The sequence below is a fragment of the Suillus plorans genome, assembly GCF_016647745.1.
Source record: "Suillus plorans strain S12 chromosome Unknown HD556scaffold_27, whole genome shotgun sequence".
Taxonomy (NCBI): domain Eukaryota; kingdom Fungi; phylum Basidiomycota; class Agaricomycetes; order Boletales; family Suillaceae; genus Suillus; species Suillus plorans.
In genome coordinates this window covers 339,109-355,639 of record NW_024537411.1, presented here as the reverse complement: position 1 = coordinate 355,639, position 16,531 = coordinate 339,109, and the positions used below count along the sequence as shown (strand labels likewise).

Genomic DNA, 16,531 nt, shown 5'->3' with positions numbered 1-16,531 from the left:
ATATCTTGTCGCTTCTCCACCTTCGACACCATATGTTACCCGCGCTTCTTCCGTCTCGCAGCCTTCTTGCACACTCATACTTAAACTTTTGCTTGCTCGCATTCACACCTCAGTGTTGTCTATCATCCACTGAGGTATGTTGACTAGTTTACTCGTTCTCACTCTTGCTGACTCGTACACTAGACTTAGTTGTCTAGGTAAACATAATATCATTTAGCGTTGTCTATCATCCGCTGAGACTTAGTCGTCTAGGCTCCTTTAGTACGTGTATTACGATGCACAGCCAACTTTAACACAAAAAATGCGTGTAGAACACACACAAACGTGGATGAATTCAGTGTATGCGTAAGATTCAAAGCACGGGCGGTGACCTTATCCGAGAACACGGTATAATAGAGGAAAGGGTCATCAAATGCAAGAGATAGCCAAGTGGCAAGGGCATCGCGTGATCCTGCATATGAGTGGATTCAGGCAGCTTTGCAGGGTGTCACAAACAATATCTACAAGACCATCAAAGAAGCTGCGTTGGCTCACAATATTAATGTAAGCTAGTATTTCACCCTCACATAATTTTTTGCTCTGACATCTGGATCTGAGGCATTAACTGAGTGGGCTTAGAAATGGCAGCTGTGACCAACTGTGACAAAAGCGTTACTTGACGACTTGAGGAGGGATAGATTCATACCACGAACTCATTGCCGCTTACGTTGCGTTGATGACACATAGTTGATTGACATATCAGGCGCGTATACTAACTTGATATATTTTCGCGACTTATTCCATGCCCAAGACTATTCTTCCCCTCGGTCTGCTCGATTCTAGCTTTGGTCATGTCCAATCAGTAAAATGGGCATGTTGTTCACGGAACTTACGCCAGGCGGTAACCCTTGCACCGTCTCCTGCTCCGTCTTTCGAGCCCGCTGAGGAATTTTCTAGGTGAGTTGTCATTCTGTATCAGTTATCAACCGCTTATGCGACCCAGGCGGCGCGGACGCCGCAGCGTGGTCTCTCCTCCGGTATTCAAGCCACTCAAAAGGTTTACGTCCCCAATGTCCGAGCTCGAAAGGAGAGTTCGTGCGTTGCAAAATACGCAAGCGCCAACGGATGTCATGCAATCTCAGTCGGTAGGCTCTCGCTTTGAATCTAACCATTCATGTACACTTTGTGACGTGAGCCTATGTTCAGTTGGAAGCAACCCCGGAGTCAGAGGCAACGCTTTTCCCTCGTTACACGGACGAGGAGTTGTTCTCAATGTATGAAGACTTGATACGACTTACTCAACAACCGGTAGAGGTCGCGAAGCGCTCTGAGGAATGTGGAGAGACGCAAGCCATGATTGAAATGAGAGAACGGGTCTGTGTTTATGTGCGTCTTTTTAACTTCAAAAAGATGGGGTCTCTTACAGACCTTATAGATACGCGATGGAGACTTGGACAGCGCAGAAAGTACAATAGAGTCTTCAAAGGTTAGCATTGTAATTCCATCTCGCTTTCAGACGTTCACGAACAGTTCAGCTTTCCGGTGTTACACTACCCGAAGACATCGTGAATATCGTGCTTGGATATCACGCATCGCATGGAAATACAGAACGATTTGAAGGATTCATGGAAAATATTCTAATCGGTTCGTACTTGATACATGTACTTGCAACTGTCAGTTAACTATATTCATGCATAGGCAAACCTTCTGAAACTCAACGAGACCTGCATATCAAGTCGTACCTGCGTGACCCGGCTGTATTTGCATCGCGCGCATTTCCCACTCGTGCTATCGACCTTCTGCATAAGTATGAAGCTTCTGGGCTCCATCCCCCCATGAAATCCTATTCACGTATTATATCCTCCCTATTCTCTGTTCGTCCCTCTCCTTCACCTCCTTCGATATGCTCAACACCGGACGTACCATTAGGAAGACTGGCTGCGAATTCGCAAGCTTGGGACCTTTTCGCGCACATGCGCTATGTTGCGCACCCGACCCCAGACGCTCACCTCTACGCATTGCTGATCCGCGCTTGTGCTTCAGCTTCCTTATCTCCCGAACCCCAGCGTGCCCTGGACCTGTGGACTGAGATGCTCGATGCGGGAATTGTGCCGACCGAAGGGACTTACGATGCAGTGATCCGTGCTTGTGCGAAGGCTGGAGGAGAATGGGTTTCGGAGGCAATCAGGTTTGCGCGGCAAATGCGCGACCGCTTTAGACGCGGTTCTTCTGAAGTTGGTGGTGGGCCACGTACTTGGACGGCTCTGCTGGACGGCTGCAAGCGTGTTGGTGATTTGGCCCGTGCTAGATGGATCCTGGCAGAAGCTGTAAGAGCTGAAAGTCTAACTGAGGAGATGATGCAGCACATTTTCCACGCTTATGCCGCGTATAGGCCCCCATTCCAAAGGGGTGCAACCAGGATCGTGAACGACGGGGCGGTTGTGGCACCAGCTTCAAGTCAAGACGGGCCGCTAGCAAGCGCTACTGAGTGCTCACCAGACTTGCCTTCAGAATCTGCAGGTGTTTCTTCAGATTCCGATGGAGTTCCGAATGATTTGGCTCATATAGCTACAATGCCTTCATTTTCACACCTCCCACCCCAATCACCAGGCGAGGTCGTCGCAGAGGCCAGGGCTCTCTTCGATAGAATCCTTCAAGATACCAACCCTACCTCTCGTTCATCCTCGAACATGCCTCTCGCTGGAAGATTTAACGTCAGACTCACACCACGCCTCTTCAATGCGTACATATCTGTGTATTACTCGCATGCAAGTCTCGAAAGTGCGCGCGATGTGTTTGAGAGGCTGTTTTCATCTTTTGGCGTGGACCTTATGGGTGATTCACGCACTTATGCCGATGCCCTCGAGAGGTGTGCACTTTCAAGGCCGCGTGAACGTGATATTGCAGGAAAATGGGTAGATGAACTATGGGCACGTTGGGAAAAGCTTGAGCGTGAGTGGGCTAATGGAGCTACCGAGACGACAGTAACTGCCAGGCTAGTCGAGAGAGCGCACACTGCTGTCAGAAGATTCCATTCCTTGTCAGTCTCTTATTTTTCCATCATTTATAGTCATACTAATGCCCTCGTCCAGAAATGGTGATGTCGACCGTGCAATTACGCTGCTACGCACATTTATGTCGCGATATCCTCCGACCGCGCTGCTGCCTCCAGCCCGTAATCCATCGTCTGCTCATGTAGATGCTCAAGATGTCATGAAAAAACGTACGATCACCCTCTTCGCAAAACCGCCCATCCTCTCGACACGTACTGTTCTCAGTAATTTAGCCGTTACGCCTCGACCCCTCGTGCGCCTCACATCAGCCATCGGTCCACCTGACGAGCGTGTACCGCCTTTGCTGAGTTTCGTGGATGTGGAGTTGTTGCATGCCCGATTAGTAGAGCAGGGTAGGGGTAAAGAAGTTGGATTTCTCAAGTGGGCATGTAAGGCGTACGAGGGAGCGCTGAGAACTCGTAGGGAAGCTGTGCTTGGAGCACGGGTTCCGGCGGGAGAGGATATCCGATGAACGTTAACTATCGTCCATACTATGTGCATGCTAGGGTAAAAAGTACGAGTCTGTCGCAAAAAAAGGCTGACACCAGAGTTGCGCATATAACATTTTTATCTGTCAACCGTCACTGACTTGGCGGTAGCGACAATGTTTGCAAATATTTCGAAACTTGGTATGACACCGTAAGCACACGCTGTAGCGAGCTGGGTGATCCCTAAGAGAGTCGGACCAAATCAATCCTATTCATCAACGTACACATACGCAACAAAAGAGACGAGTACATATAGGCAAAAACACTTTCAATAGCTCAGCGTCGGCATACCTCTGCAAGCTCATGGTGGTACCTAGTGGCGAAAACTAGGCAAATGATTGGAGATCAGAAACATCTTGAAAATTGGAAGGACACGTTCACGCGGAGAGCTAAACAGAGGTACGAATATCTCAGTATTCGTGTCGAAACTGAGATGTTTGGATGTGGGTACCTGGGCTTATAAGGTGAGTGTCGCAGGTACAGTCATATAGAGAAAATAAACTAAAAGATGGACAGCGCACGAGCCGACCATGACACGTCGTGCTCGTTCTCCGTTTGGATACGCTTGCACTCGACATCCTCTCCTCTGGCTCTATTCTTCGGCCAGTTCCTCCATCTCTCCCTCGGCTCTTGTCCCTTCGACTTTGTCTCCTTCGGATTCGTCGGATCCCAACAAAACACGGGTTAATCGCCACTGCTGGTGGGGAGTTCCTGGGACGTAAGTCTCGAGTTTCACCTGCGAACGTTATGAGCAAAAGCCTTTGGGGAAAAAATCCACCAACTTACTTCACCGCGCCTCGGACTTGGAATGGATAACACCAGGTTATCGTCCCCGACGATGTATCTAATGCTGTACATTTGAGTCGTTAAATTAGCAAAAATAGGTTGCTGAGCACTGAGTCGGATTCTCACGTATAGGTACTATCTGCCTGTGCAACAAGATCGACGATAAACGCCTGCGCGGTGTAAATGATCGGTTCATCCGAATCCTGCCCACGTCTACATCAACCAACAAGCAAATGAATGAATGCCGATCTAATAGCATACCTGGATCGCAGCAGTAAAGAATCCATTTCCATTGGTGCCGCTGATAACGGACTGAATGGTGACAATTTTGCTTGAGGACCCTGGCACGTAATGTCTCTTGATTATCCACTGGTAGATGTGATGCGTAAGAACTAGTCACAAGGTGGGTACAAACGCATATAGATACCTGTTGAGCCGGGGTGCCATCTTCGACGAAGCCTTGAATCTGGTTGCCTTCAGTGGTATCGCCCTCCTTCAGATCAAGCATAAGGTCTCTGGCAATGTTCTTGATAGTATACACTCCATCAGTAGAAAAGGGCATTGTATAAGATGTAGGTCGCGAGCAGTTTGATGATTCGATAGTGAGACGAAGAATTGACAAAGGAAAAGGCAGAGAATGCTAGGCTTTTATACGAAGTATCTTGGGCTATTTTCGACAGATGAAGCCAAGATGGGGCGGCAATAACACTAGCCTTGTGGACCAGTGGCCTTGTCTGAGAAGGAAATGTAAGTCAGTGTGACAAGGCGTGCGTCTAAAAAGTCCTATCACATAAACGCATTGCATGCTCCCCTCGGAGCACAATTCTTGCGACCGTCTTGTGAGAAAGGTGTTTCCGAGATTTGGGACAGGTGGTCTTCGGATAGAATACAGGTAAGAGCTCAAGACATAGCCAATTTTGTGCATTCAATAAGAGCCTCACCTATAATAAGTATACATCGCTTCAAAACATGCATAACAGTTCGCTGCTCAACTTGTCCGTAGTACTAGTGTATAGGTCAGACATCTTACAACGCATGTAACTATATCTGAGGTTCACCAGCAGTACTGTTATATAATATGCTTGTTGTTATACCGGGCTGCAACTGGTAGTGGGGGTATAAGGCCCTGGTCGAGGATTATAGAGCAAACGAGTTAGACACAAATCTATGTGAAATGAGACACGGATGCACGAATATTGCGACCAACGTTCCACATTACAGCCGCAATTCCCGCGAACTGTACCTGCGACGTCGACCAGTGAGAACTATGTGGGCAACAAAAATGTGCACATGTGGAGTATTTGTACCTGAGTTAGGCCCGGCAGTAGCGTAGTCAGCCAAGTTAACAATCGTTCAATTAAAAAAACTTATCGTAGAGTCTGGATTGAGTCTGGAAGAGTCTGGATCAAGCCAGCTTTGAAACTCCGCACATACTACGTGCTTCTAGTAAGACAGGCTGGTATCTTAGGCTAGTGACTGGCCTGACCTATACACTATCACTACGGACAAGTTGAGCAGCGAACTGTTATGCATGTTTTGAAGCGATGTATACTTATAATAGGTGAGGCTCTTATTGAATGCACAAAATTGGCTATGTCTTGGGCTCTTACCTGTATTCTATCCGAAGACCACCTGCCCCAAATCTCGGAAACACCTTTCTCACAAGACGGTCGCAAGAATTGTGCTCCGAGGGGAGCATGCAATGCGTTTATGTGATAGGACTTTTTAGACGCACGCCTTGTCACACTGACTTACATTTCCTTCTCAGACAAGGCCACTGGTCCACAAGGCTAGTGTTATTGCCGCCCCATCTTGGCTTCATCTGTCGAAAATAGCCCAAGATACTTCGTATAAAAGCCTAGCATTCTCTGCCTTTTCCTTTGTCAATTCTTCGTCTCACTATCGAATCATCAAACTGCTCGCGACCTACATCTTATACAATGCCCTTTTCTACTGATGGAGTGTATACTATCAAGAACATTGCCAGAGACCTCATGCTTGATCTGAAGGCGAGCGATACCACTGAAGGCAACCAGATTCAAGGCTTCGTCGAAAATGGCACCGCGGCTCAACAGGTATCTATATGCGTTTGTACCCACCTTGTGACTAGTTCTTACGCATCACATCTACCAGTGGATAATCAAGAGACATTACGTGTCAGGGTCCTCAAGCAAAATTGTCACCATTCAGTCCGCTATCAGCGGCGACAATGGAAATGGATTCTTTTCTGCTGCGAACCACGTATGTTACTAGATCGGCATTCATTCATTTGCTTGTTGGTTGATGTAGACGTGGGCAGGATTCGGATGAACCGATCATTTACACCGCGCAGGCGTTTATCGTCGATCTTGTTGCACAGGCAGATAGTACCTATACGTGAGAATCCGACTCAGTGCTCAGCAACCTATTTTTGCTAATTTAACGACTCAAATGTACAGCATTAGATACACCATCGGGGACGATAACCTGGTGTTATCCATTCCAAGTCCGAGGCGCGGTGAAGTAAGTTGGTGGATTTTTTTTTCCAAAGGCTTTTGCTCATAACGTTCGCAGGTGAAACTTGAGACTTACGTCCCAGGAACTCCCCACCAGCAGTGGCGATTAACCCGTGTTTCTGATCTCCAATCATTTGCCTAGTTTTCGCCACTAGGTACCACCATGAGCTTGCAGAAGTATGCCGACGCTGAGCTATTGAAAGTGTTTTTGCCTATATGTACTCGTCTCTTTTGTTGCGTATGCGTACGTTGATGAATAGGATTGATTTGGTCTGACTCTCTTAGGGATATAAGTGAGGTAGAATATAGCTATCGGCAAATAATTCGAGGAGGGTACGCAGATCAAGCGCAACCTCCCATATCGTTCCACCCATTTACATGTACTAGTATGTCTGCAGACACTCCGTGCCACAACATCCGTTCGCACTTAGAAATATCGTCTTGCTCGTTCCTCACCCTCCTCTCCCTTTCTTTCATCGTTCCCGATTCAATTTCCTCGCTCTCCTCATAACCCGAACCATTTGAGCCCGCAGGATACCTGAAACCCGGTCACTGCGAGGAAGCCCTCCGAGTCGGGGCCGGATGACACTGCGCGTCCTCGCCCGAAACTCTCGCTACACTCTCAATGTAATCACTCTCGTTTAGCTTAATCAAATACATTGTTACCTTCGGTCTCATATCACAATGTCCACCTGCCCCATCAAACACGTCTAAGTGATCCTCAAAGCTCCGAGCCCGAGGCATAAACGCGCACATTTTGCCGATCACGTGGCGCCGAGATGCCATCGCGAACAGCTTTCAACACGTCTGGCAAACTCAGCACAGGTCTGTTATACCTCTGAGGTTCTGACCACCACCATCAATGAGGCGCCATGAAGCGACTACGCTCTTCACGTACCCCCTCCTCGACACTTACTAATTTCTATTAATTACCGCACCGAGTCCTATCGTCCATGTCCCGGCTGTGTCAGCTATGAATTCTAAGGTGGTCGCACGCATTTTGACGAGTTAGCCAGTTTTCTAGTGTCTCACCTTTTGAAACATGCGATCTGGAGATTTATATGAATTAGAGAAAGTTTGACATGCTTAGCCTAAATTCGTAGCGGAGGGTTTCCCTGTGGAGAGCTAGGACTCTCCTGCCGCGGCCCGGGGGGATCAGTCAAAAACCATGTATACGGTCATACCTAATCCCATTCTACAGCGGACTCCTTGCCATCATCGTAATCCATTTGCATCCCGTTCTCTGGGTCACCTATCACCATTCGCGGATATCTGTCATAGACATTGTACAGTACGACGTTCTCCGCAGTATTTCTCGCTGCTCACCCTAGCGTTCTTTTCGGCTGCATCCATTTGTTATTTTCATTACTTGTACCTTTTCTGGTCTGCGCAAAATTACTGTAAAGCAGTCTGAACACTCCCGTAGCAGTGTCCTAATCTTCATCCCAGTTACTTGCTTGTTGAGGGACTTTGGGTCCTCCTGCGGGTTTGCTCATGATGATGCTGTCGACGCTGAGTACGGATACGGCGGCTTCTGTTGCGAGCTTGATGGCCCACTGTTTTGCGGCCAGTGGGTCGAGAATCTTGAAGTCGGTGGCTAGCAGAGTGCCATCTCGTTCGGCCTAGCATATGATCAATCAATCAAAAGATGATGATACAGAACAAGTGAACTTTACCTCTATATCGACACCCCAGGCTTCGCCGCCCTCCTGTTCGTGCTTGGCCCACAACCGACTGAGAACCTCGTTGCCCTCAGCACCTCCCAGGGCGTTCTCAGCGAGCGTTCGGGGTATGACTTCGAGTGCTGTAGCATACCGCTTCACAGCATGTTGTGCCAGCCCCCTCATCCCGCTCCCGTATGCCTCGACACGCTTGCCTAGCTCCAGCTCCGTTGCACCTGCACCTGGAACTAGTCGTGGATCTTTTATGAGTGATTTGATCACATTGACGCCATCGTCGATCGCGCGCTCGAGATCGTCGAGATGGTTGGCCGTCGCCCCTCTAAGCACGATCGTTGCTGTGCGCGTCTTCTCTGTATGTCCCTGATACCCATCCTCGCCAGAAGCGAGCTGACGGAGGACAGTGACACGGTCTCCACCGATTTCCGTCGTCTCGAAGATGTCGACGTAGCCTGCTTCCTCTGCGGTGGGTGCGCCGACACGGGCGAGAGGTGTGGCGTTGACGACACGAGCTACGCGGCGGAGGTCAAATTTGGAGAGGACTTTGAGAACGGCGATGTTGAAGCGATTGAGGTAGTGTAGGGCGAGGTCGCCGATGGATGAGCCTGCGATGATGACTTTGATGCCTGAATCAGCGATTTCTTTAAAGATCTGTTTGAGTGATAGTCAGCAGATGTAGAAGGTGATGAGATGGAAAAAAAACATACCCTTTCAAGTTGTTGTTCCTCGCCGCGCGTAAAATTGAGCATTTCGTCTGCACTTTTGAGGAGGACAGTGCCTTTCGTTTCGGTTTGGGCGACATCGAGGGCACATGTGAAGACGGCCACTTTCGCGCCTGAAACTTTTTTGATGATACCTTGAGAGGGGGCGAGAGTGTGAGCGCTGTATTGAGAATTTGAGTATAATTACCTTCCGGTTCGCGACCAAACACCATCCCTTGTACGACTTTGCTGCCAGAAAGACTGCCTCCCATGATCTTGACGACGCGGACGTTGTCGACGTTGAAATTCTTTGGGTTTTTGGGCATGACTACGAGTGCGGCTTCGGCGACTAGAGATGAAAGCGTGTCCTCGTAACCGTACTGCTTTGATGCAATAGCGGGTTTGAGAGCTGTAATAAGGGATTCCCGGGTGAAAGGGGAAGGTAGGCTGGACGTTGATAGGCCTGTGCTGTTGTCAGAAGAAAGTGTGAAAGAGAGGAAGCGACTCACTTTCAAGTTCCGCGAGAGCTTTCGCGCATGCAAGTTCATATCCTTTGATTACTTCACTAGGATGAAGCCCCATAACAAGAAGGTTTTCAGACTTTTTGAGAAGTTCTCCTGCGAGAATAATGACCATGTTGGTGGAGTCACCCATCTGGATTTAGGTCAACAAGTAGATAAGAAATGAGATTGAAGAGGACATACCTCAGACTCTTGAGCCTGTGATGCCATTACAAGAAGCTTGGCTGCTGGGTGAATGACTTCGATCTCCCGGATGATGGTAGCGGCATCGGATGTTACGAAAAGTCGGCCAAGATGATTGATTATTAATTTATTACGACCTGACAGAGAGTCAGGATAGATGTATTATAAGTGTAATATACGTACCATTTGGTCCAAAGCTTGTCCGTACGAGATCGGACAACTCTGAAATTGCCTGGATGTTTCGAAGGACGGCATCCTCGAGACCCTGGAGGTGCTGCAAGAATTATATCAGACGTTGTAAGCGAAGATCGGGAGTATAAAAAATACCTTGTAGCCATTCTTAAAGAGCTCGACGTTGTTGGCCTTTGGTACTTTTAACGACATGATGCGCAACAACAAGCCAAGACTTAAGTTTAGACACGTCCAGGAAGTCAGGGATTTGGATACTCTGGGGCTTTTGATACTCCGACTACGTTTAGATCATGGAGTCCGGGAACTTAAGTCCGCCGGACATCACATTTTGGCTTCGTAAGTTGTCAACGACATGTATATCGAACTATAGCTCGTCATCGTAAGTGCAGGTGAGTGACTGCATGACTTGTAATAATATACAGCTTATCACAAATATTAATGTGTCTAGCCTCCTTCTGCTTAAGTCCAGCTTTTCAAGCAATTCAGCATTTTCAAGAGTTTACCGGATTTCTTCACTGATGCATGAACATTTTCTTGCCTTCTGCACACAGTGGCTACTATACGCGCTTGCACCCTTGTGACCGGTTCTCATCGCACACATCACGTCTACTTGTGGGTGAAAACGAACCAGGATCCCTCAACAAAACTGTCTGCATTCAGTATAGCAACAGCAACAACAATGGAAATAGCCTGGGAGCGAGGTATGCAGGATTGGTATGCATTCATTCATTTGCTTGTTGATCGCAGACGTGAGCAGGATTCGGATGTACCAGTCGTTTTTACCAGGCAGGCGTTTATCGTCGATCTTGTTGGACGCGGGGGCGATACTTATAGGTGAAAATTCGACTCAGTGCTCGGGAACCTATTTCTACTATTTTAACGACTCCGATGTACCGTATTGGCTTCACTCTCGGGAATGAGAACCTGGTGCTATTCATTCCGAGCGCGAACAACAGTGCAGTAAGCTCGTGGATCTTTTTTCAAAACCTTCTGCTCATAATGTTCATAAGGTGAAGCTCGAAAATTGCGCCCCAGGAACTTCCCGCCAGCAGTGGGAATCAGTCCGTGTTTCTGATCTCCAGCCAATTGGTTAGTCGTCGCCACTAGGTACCGTGACCTTGCAGAGGTGTTCAAGGTTAAGCGCTGAGTTATTGAAAGTGTTCCCGCATACATGTACTGCGTCTTTTTGTGTTGTGTATGTGTACGTTGATGAATAAAATTGCTTTGGTGCGGCTCTCTTAGGGATATGAGGTAAAAGATAGCCGCGGCCATCAGTCACTAGTACACTTGGAGTCGGAATCGTTCGAAATCCAGGGTGCGCAGATCAAGCACAGATCTCGCAAATCAGCAAAGCGCAGCATACATTATGATGCACTACCCATCGTTGTTTTACCCATTTACGTGTACTAGCATAGTTATTGTCACGGTGTAGTAGCTAGCGGTCACTGCCCGAGACATAAGCGCGCACATTGTGCCGATCACGTGGCGCCGAGATACAATGAGGCTTGAGCATTGCGAACGACTTCCAACACGTCTGGCAAACTCAGCACAGGTGTTGACGCTTTATGCCTCTGAGGCTCTGACCACCACCACCACCATTAACGAGTCAACATGAACCGACTACGCTCTTCACGTGCCCCCTCCCCGACACCTACTACTTTTTCCGGAATCTCTAATTACCGCACCGAGTCCTATCGTCCGATCAAGGATAAAGGAAATGTCCCGGCTGTGCCAGCCGTAAATTCCAGGGTGGTCGCACGCACGCATTTTGACGAGTTAGCCAGTTTTCTAGTATCCTATCTTGTGAAAGGTGCGGTCTGGAGTTTCATGTGGATTTCAATGTTATGGTGATACCACGTGCCTTCAGCTCCGCAGGAGTCGCGGGCCCACGCACGCTCAAAATTGACCAATCTTACCAGACAGCAGTTCCATGAGCTGTCAACTGATGTGTACGACGAACTCGTCCGACGTCGAAGGAACACTCCCGAGAACGACGGTAAGTCACCTGACCTATATAATACCATTTGACCAAGTCGTTTTTCCAGTCCCATTCCTTCCCGTGCGTGATGAATTTCATCCCAAGCGGAATCAGGCGCGCCAAAAATTGGCAACGCTGCCTAGCGCCAAGTTTGAAGATCTTTGTAGCGATGTCTACTTTGAAATCATGAGAAGATATCCCGAATTTACAGAAGTAGGTATTTTCATCGTTCATCGTTATTTAATTTATACTAAGCCTGGCTTCAGGTGGAAGACCCGGGGGTAGTGTCTCCCGCATCAGCATATGACGATGTACCCTCGCCCGAATTCCACACATCTCCGCGGCCTGATATGCCCATACTTCCCCCCAGTACCCGCACAGGGCGACCATCCGAAGATCGAGGCAGTGCACGCGAAGAAGAGCCTCGACGGAGCGAGGACACCCATGCATCCCGACGAAAAGCCTCCCATGACCAAGGGGCAGATTTTGGCCGAAGACCAAGTGGCTCCGCAAGTATCCGGAGCGACTCGACGGGAACTACAAATGCGCAGAGTGCAACCGCAACGAGCGGGATGGTAATCCCAAATAAGAGCACCATCGCAGAAGAAGATATTGAAGTGCCGTACGGGCGGGAGATGCGGGAGAGTTCTGGAACAGCCGTCGATACACGTGACGGCGTCAGGGAGTTTGATACCACTGACGGTGAACACGAGCACTGGGACCAGCGAGGTGGACTAAGCGGGCTCAGCGCACGGCTGAGGAATGTGCATACGGAAGATGATGACATGGGGGATGTGAGGAGCGACGAATATGATAAAGTCTCTCTGGGACGTGCATCAGTAACGTCCGATCGGTCCATCGGCGGATCGAGGATGCCCAGTGCAGCGGGCGATGAACAAGAGCGTTTGAGGCGAGATTACGAGTTCAAGATCGCCACGATGCAGAGTCGTATAACAAGTCTGGAACGAGACCTTGAGCAACGGGAGCTAGACACGCAGCAGACGGTACGCCGTTTAGAAGAGGAGCTGGAAGTTTTCCGAAAGGTAGTTCTTGAGGAAATTTTCTTCTGATAGTCACTAAGTTGAGCCTACAGCGTGCTGAAGAGCATGGATCTGCTATGAAGGCTCTGCAAAGGGAGCTGGACGATATTCGGGACCTCCGGGCCAGAGAGAAGGAACGCGAAGCTAGACGAGCACAGGCCGACGAGGAAGAACTGCAGATACTGCGTGACCGTTGCGAACGCCTCGAAGAAGAGCGGAGTTCTGGCTTTGGGATAGTGCGTCGGTGATTTGAATTTGATTTGCCAAATTTGACATCTTTTTGCAGGACAACAGTGAAATCATCGAGCAGCTACGTGCTGATATGGAGGGGTTGATGTCAGAACTTAGCGATCTGTCCCGCAGGAATGACGAGTTAATGACTGCGAAGGATTCGGACCTCACTGTGATCCGTGATCTGGACAGCCAGCTCAAAGAATACAAACGCAAGTACGAACAAGCCAAAACCGAGCTCAGAAGCGTCAAAGGTCCGCAAAGACATCCTTCTGATGCATTTGGTGCTTCTCTGATATTTTCATGGTCAGCAACATCCCAGCTGTTCCTACAAGCGCCCAAGATGGAAGACCAACTACCAATGGGCCCTGACGGGGGTCTCGTCGATATACATGTCACTGCGTTTGTGTCCGCCATCGATAGTCTTTTGACAGCTGGTCGTTCCAGTGCTCCGACACGCGTTCTAGTGCCGATGAAAGCCGTCGTCACGTCTACCACAGCCATCATCGATGATGTTCGTGCATACGAACAACGCCCATCCCGTGCGGACGTTGACGTCGATATCCTACACACTCTCCGTGAGCGCGCCGAGGCTACCCTGACTAACCTTGTAGCTGCATCAAAGACACATGCCACTGCATCCGGCATGTCTCCTGTGAGCCTATTGGACGCAGCCGCGAGCCACGTCTCCGTAACATTGACGGAGATCGCGAAAATGATATACATCCGCAAGGCTAGTCGGGCCGAGCAGGAGGAGTTCATGTCTTCCTCTGGTTCGCTGTCGTATCTATCTTCTGCGCGCTCGACGGAAGACGTGAGACCAAGTTTTGAACGCAAGGGTTCTACCTTTAGCACGAGACGATCGGAAGATGTCGTGTCGCCCCCTATGACCGCAGCATCGCGCTTTGCAGAGGCTCATAGCAGACGAACACCGTCTGAACCATCTAGTTCACTCACAAGTTCTCCTCCACCTATATTTGACAAGTCTCCTGTCAACAATGCGTTGGGTGCAATCAGCGACGATTCAACAGCGCCTGAAAGCGGTGAGGACGCTTGGTCCGAGCTCAAGGTCAGCTCTACTAGCACATCTATTTGTTTTGTCGACTCACAGATATCACTTTCCAGCCCTACCTCGAGGCGCAGACCGAGTCCATCGTTTACGCGATTCAAAGCGTCCTTTCCGGCGTCCGCAGCCCTGTACCGCCGCCGACATTAAACGAAAACCTCACTCAGATTATCACGATCGTGTCGAGTATTGTCGCCGTTTGCAGCGATAACCTGCCCCCTGCATCCGCGCAGCAGGGTGCAGAGCTACTGCGGGAGCTAGGCGAACACGCACGGAAGCTATCTGAGGTACAGACGCTGCCAGAAGTCACGAAGGAATCGCGGCAGGTCATGGCCAAGTCGAGCTTTGCGGTCGCCAATGCGATGAAGGGGCTCATGAAGTTGTAAGTTTGAAGGAGGTGCAGTGTGATACGATTAGGATGGATGGCTGGTCCATACATTGACGTATGATGGCAGTATTATCAGACGTGGATCTTCGTTAATTATGATATGCTCCTTGTAGTTCAGTTCTTCGGATACCCTTTTCAAGGATCCATTTCCGTCATCAATGATCATTGGGAGATCTAGTACTCAGTAGAATACTTGCAGTTTGCACTATATGGCGATAGAAAATACTTCACCCCAAACTATAACTACGCCGTCACCAAAAACTAGTGATTTGGTTCCAACCTATTCCGTTCATCGTCAAATATCGACAACCACCTGCAACAAGTCACATGGCGCCTTTATTATAATACGTACAAGAATCGAGATCACATATGTCAAGGCATGCTTCAATCATAGTTGCGCTCTGCCGCTGACGAAAACGTTGGAACAGAACACTGATATTTCAAACACTGTTGCGAAGTGAGACACAGAACGGGTCTGAGAAAATCGATTTACGATGAATGGTCACCTCACAAGTAGTAGTAGTTTCACCCTTCAGCGCTTCAGCTTTCGATCTGTTTTCACGTACTGCTGCCCCGCATGCCTGTCACGTGCCAGGACTCCAAGCTTGAGAATGAGTATAATGTTCTTGTTAGGACTGTTAGGATGATAGCACGAGTCTCATGACGAGGAAACAAGATTGATGGAATAGCAGAAGACGTGAAAGATAAAATGATTGTACATATACTGCTCCTATATTAATGACCATTGACGTACGGGGGAGATACGCAGCAAAGAAACAGTACGAAACGAACCCACAATGGGATAGGTGGTGACTGCGCAGTTGCTGCACCTGGTGCGGCAGTGCTAGCACCTTGATCAGGTGTGGTAGATGTTGTGGTGGCGGTAGGCTGAGATTGCGACGAGCCCTGGCCATGCAACGGCCTTTGCTGCTGCGGTCGTGGCCGCGGAGCAACATACAATGCCTGAACAGAAATCATTGAACCAGTGTGATTGCAAATGAATGAATTAAATACCTTTCTGTCCTGTACTGTAGCAACATCGACAATACGAGGACCACGAGAGAATATGGACCGCCTTGGGCGTTGCTGAAGTTCGGTTGCACCATCGGTATTGCAGTGAGAGTGGTGGAAGAGGGATGATAAGCGTTCGAGAAGGGGTGCTCGAGTACTGCGGGCGGGAGAACAATGATGTGTACCGTGTGCTGCAGAGGACTGAGTACATAGGTCAGAACAAGAACAGGTCAAAAAGCAGATGACTCGCCTGAGCGCCATTTTGTACGCCATCGAAAAAGGCTAACGGTATTCGACGGACCTGAATAGGTGGATGCCGAGTAGCATTGCTCTAGAATGACGATCTTAAATTGATTGAAAAGACCAAGAAACCCGTCACATACGTTCATCGCCGACTTTGCAGCTGGGACCTGTGAGGGGGAGATCAGCATAATTTGGAGTGGAGACCCATGAGCTTTACATCAGATAAAGGTTGGAGGAGGTCTTCAAGGCCAGCTTCTTTGAGGATGGCGTGAATGTCCCATGTGTACACATTTTTGTTTTGGCAACTAGTCACTAGCAGCTTTCCATCAGTGGAAAGGGCTGCGCAGCGTACAACATCTTCGTGCTGGAGGGGTGGACTGACTTGCAGATTTGTGTCGATATTCCATAGACGCACTGTTTTATGGTCTGATGCACATAGAAGGCGGTCGTTCTGAGACAAAGTGATGGCGTTGACCAAGAGTGTGCGACCTCCCAGA

The 16,531-nt window shown here is 49.0% G+C and overlaps 5 protein-coding genes across 5 annotated transcripts; 3 read left to right on the top strand and 2 right to left on the bottom strand.

The window, feature by feature from the left end:
* Positions 1 to 664: 664 nt before the first annotated feature.
* HD556DRAFT_1527268 (uncharacterized protein) lies at positions 665 to 3,787 on the top strand. Its single transcript, XM_041309340.1, has 7 exons — positions 665 to 936; positions 983 to 1,124; positions 1,186 to 1,365; positions 1,415 to 1,465; positions 1,515 to 1,623; positions 1,678 to 3,019; positions 3,072 to 3,787. The coding sequence occupies exons 1-7, from the start codon at positions 782 to 784 to the stop codon at positions 3,502 to 3,504; spliced, it is 2,412 nt and encodes an 803-aa protein (XP_041160431.1). The 5' UTR covers positions 665 to 781; the 3' UTR covers positions 3,505 to 3,787.
* HD556DRAFT_444660 (uncharacterized protein) lies at positions 3,685 to 5,038 on the bottom strand. The gene is made up of 5 exons (XM_041310620.1): positions 4,734 to 5,038; positions 4,568 to 4,675; positions 4,433 to 4,509; positions 4,307 to 4,370; positions 3,685 to 4,256 (listed from the first exon to the last, which is right to left on the bottom strand). Exons 1-5 carry the CDS (start codon positions 4,866 to 4,868, stop codon positions 4,113 to 4,115), a joined length of 528 nt encoding a protein of 175 aa, XP_041160430.1. The 5' UTR covers positions 4,869 to 5,038; the 3' UTR covers positions 3,685 to 4,112.
* Positions 5,039 to 6,134: 1,096 nt separating this feature from the next.
* HD556DRAFT_444829 (uncharacterized protein) lies at positions 6,135 to 7,094 on the top strand. The gene is made up of 5 exons (XM_041310621.1): positions 6,135 to 6,381; positions 6,440 to 6,547; positions 6,606 to 6,682; positions 6,745 to 6,808; positions 6,860 to 7,094. Exons 1-5 carry the CDS (start codon positions 6,247 to 6,249, stop codon positions 6,941 to 6,943), a joined length of 468 nt encoding a protein of 155 aa, XP_041160429.1. The 5' UTR covers positions 6,135 to 6,246; the 3' UTR covers positions 6,944 to 7,094.
* A 684-nt stretch (positions 7,095 to 7,778) lies between these two features.
* Positions 7,779 to 10,353, bottom strand: HD556DRAFT_1475987 (chaperonin Cpn60/TCP-1 family). Its single transcript, XM_041308528.1, has 8 exons — positions 10,213 to 10,353; positions 10,069 to 10,159; positions 9,886 to 10,022; positions 9,691 to 9,835; positions 9,390 to 9,644; positions 9,188 to 9,336; positions 8,478 to 9,131; positions 7,779 to 8,423 (listed from the first exon to the last, which is right to left on the bottom strand). Exons 1-8 carry the CDS (start codon positions 10,267 to 10,269, stop codon positions 8,235 to 8,237), a joined length of 1,677 nt encoding a protein of 558 aa, XP_041160428.1. The 5' UTR covers positions 10,270 to 10,353; the 3' UTR covers positions 7,779 to 8,234.
* A 1,335-nt stretch (positions 10,354 to 11,688) lies between these two features.
* On the top strand, positions 11,689 to 14,778 carry HD556DRAFT_1443150 (uncharacterized protein; the record flags this gene model as incomplete). The annotated part of the gene is made up of 8 exons (XM_041306562.1): positions 11,689 to 11,887; positions 11,945 to 12,073; positions 12,123 to 12,268; positions 12,322 to 13,098; positions 13,149 to 13,331; positions 13,382 to 13,580; positions 13,638 to 14,395; positions 14,452 to 14,778. 8 exons carry the CDS (start codon positions 11,689 to 11,691, stop codon positions 14,776 to 14,778), a joined length of 2,718 nt encoding a protein of 905 aa, XP_041160427.1.
* Positions 14,779 to 16,531: the final 1,753 nt, after the last annotated feature.